At 47.7% G+C, this 2,650-nt stretch overlaps 1 protein-coding gene across 1 annotated transcript; it reads right to left on the bottom strand.

Annotated features, from left to right (window-relative positions):
• Positions 1-2,275: 2,275 nt before the first annotated feature.
• LOC104074035 (prokineticin-1-like) lies at positions 2,276-2,444 on the bottom strand (the record flags this gene model as incomplete). Its single annotated transcript, XM_009574006.1, has 1 exon — positions 2,276-2,444. A coding segment is annotated over one exon (169 nt), but the record flags the coding sequence as incomplete, so codon positions are not given.
• Between the last annotated feature and the right edge of the window lie 206 nt (positions 2,445-2,650).

Genomic DNA, 2,650 nt, shown 5'->3' with positions numbered 1-2,650 from the left:
TCACGACTTCTTCAATTCACAATTTTAAATCAAGAAGGCGAGCCTGCTCTTGCAATGGGCACGTCCCTCTGTTTATGCCAGAATCAAGTGATTTCCCACTACATTGTCACCTCCTGTAGTTTAAAGCCACCGGGAGATTGGTAATTCCCACCAGGCAGCGCTGCCCCGGAGTCTGGGGAGTCCCCGCAAAATGGGAATTGAGGACAGTAAGAAGCTGTTCGGTTGTTTTATTTCTTTTTGTTGTTATTTTTTCTGCTGGGAGAAAATCATGTGCAATATTTTCCACTGGGAGATGTCTAAAAATTAACTAAACAAAAAAAAATCCCAGTCCCTTCTGCACATTTCCAAGCTTGTGGGAAGGCCAGAAGCAGCTAATAAAGTAAGGCAGCTTAATAAAAGTAACCCAAACCATGAAACTATATAATTTTTATGACTGTTATGAAACATCGTGCTTTTTTCCTGACTTTTTCCCCCCTCTGTATTGCTATGGGACCCCTTTCTATTTGTCAACCCATGGTGTCCCCCGCGCCCTTCTGCCATGGTCCCCAGTGCCGAGCAATGGGTATCATAAACTCACCTGCCTGGGCAGACGCAGGACTATTCTTTTGTAAATAAAAAGCAAAACATCTGATGTGTAAAAAACCTAAATAAAATCAACCCGGTCATTGCAATGTTTTATTTTCACCAATTTTACAGTAATTTTTTGGGGGGGGGAGAAACAAGTGCAGGGAAGCTTTCACCCAGCATCAAATGCCAAATCTGAATTACTTCACTCTCCATGATAACACAGCGTCTGCCACAGCCACGCATCTGGTGTCCTTTGGGGTCTTTGGAAATAGAAACAGTTGCTGCTATAGCACCAAACAAACCCCACCAAACCCCGCCAAACCCCACCAAACCCCACCAAACCCCACCAAACCCCACCGACGGGCAGGACCCGGAGCACAGGGGTTGCCCAAGGGCTTTCCAGGAGCAGCTCTGAGCACACACGGTCAAACCCCAAAAATGAGCTTTGCCTCTAAGCACTGCTTCTGCTCGAAAGGAAACCAATCGGGGTTTTTTTTTTTTTTTTTTGCTGTAAATGCTGATTATTCTTTTTTATTTCTTTTCTTTATTTCTTTTTATTTATTATCGCCGGGGGTTGCTGTAGGAAGCAGGAGGGAAGCTCAAGCGATACACGATTTTTCCACAATATGTTTTTTAGAGCGGAACTGAAAGCACGTGTCTGAGAGAACTTTTAGCACATTTAATTAACTTTAATATCCCATTCTCCTCTCAAACTCAACTGACCTAAAGAGAGGCTCCCAAACCTCATACGGTGCCTGAACCTAAGGCAGATGCTGAGACTGGAAAACATTTTCCGACGTCCCAAAGACCCACATCTGGCACGAGACGGCTCCAGCCAGCCCTGCCTCAGCCTCTGCCAAACACGTTGCATTGCTTGAACTTCGGGGAAACCCGTTCCTTAATTGCCCACAGCTACTTGATATCGATTTCTTTTAATTGCAGGCTAGATTAGATCATCTGTCACCAGCTTGAAGGAAAAAATACGCTGATAAAAGACGATCGGGCAGTATCTCGATGGGAATTATCATTACAGAAATGGTAGGAATTGCAGGGGAACTGCTAAAACTCCCCGCAAAAGGAAGTTTCTGCCCCTCTGATTTTTGTCTTTCCTAGTGCGCGACTGAAAAGTGTAAAAATGATTAAAGTCAGGTCTCCACCACCACCTCCGCCGCTGGGCTCAGCCCCGCAGACGCTTCGGCAGATGAAATGATGCTGCTCGTCCCAAATTTTATCATCCTCCAGGATAAAAACCACGGGAGGAAGCTTCTTGGCTGCTGGGTGCTCGGCATCTACTTTCACTCTTCCCGAATTGCATCACCCTTGATTTTTACTGTATAAAACAAAGGAAGGAGGTGAAAGCTTACTGACAGCATCCATTACATGCAGACAACATCGTGTGAAAGGGATTTTTGAGGCCACATTTGCCACACACGCTGTCCTTCGATCCACTCCTCTGCAGAGGCTGCTGGAGCCGGGTCCTGCTCCGGGCGGGGGCAGAGCTTTGCTAAGCCACGTGTCGGAGCAGCTTGGCCTGACCGTGCCTCAGTTTCCCCGTATAACATACAGCTTATAACAACACTGTCTACCTTAGAAAAGCACTTTTAAGGTTGCCCGGTGCTACGTGGGCACCCGGCGGCCATGGGAGAGGGCAAAAAATGGGTGCTGGGTGCTCACGGATGGAAAGCCGGGAGCATCAGGGAGCATCGCCCTAAAAATCAATGTTCTTGAAGTCGACAGAGCAGCGGTAGCGGCCGTCGAGGAACCTGGAGCATATGAAGTTGGGCAAACAGGGGCAGGTGTGGTGCTGGCGCTTCCCGAAGAAAGGGACCTGCGGAGAGACACGGGAGAGAGGCAGGAGAGATGAGGGCATCAGGGCTCTGCCGCAACCAAAAAATTATCAGATGGGATCAAAGCCCTGAGAAAATCTCTGGCTCTTCTCAGAGCTTTAATGGGGATATGCCTGAAATTAATTTTTGATCCCTCTGAAGCCCTTCGCCCTTGTGCAAGCAGAAGGCGCAGCATCATTAAATCTTGCTCCCACCGTGCAAAATCAATACGGGAGCACGGAGCGGGATGCTCCCCC

This window comes from Fulmarus glacialis, unplaced genomic scaffold, assembly GCF_000690835.1.
Source record: "Fulmarus glacialis isolate BGI_N327 unplaced genomic scaffold, ASM69083v1 scaffold36333, whole genome shotgun sequence".
Taxonomy (NCBI): Eukaryota; Metazoa; Chordata; class Aves; order Procellariiformes; family Procellariidae; genus Fulmarus; species Fulmarus glacialis.
Note: the sequence above shows the minus strand (reverse complement) of the source record. Positions and strands in the feature narration are given on the sequence as shown.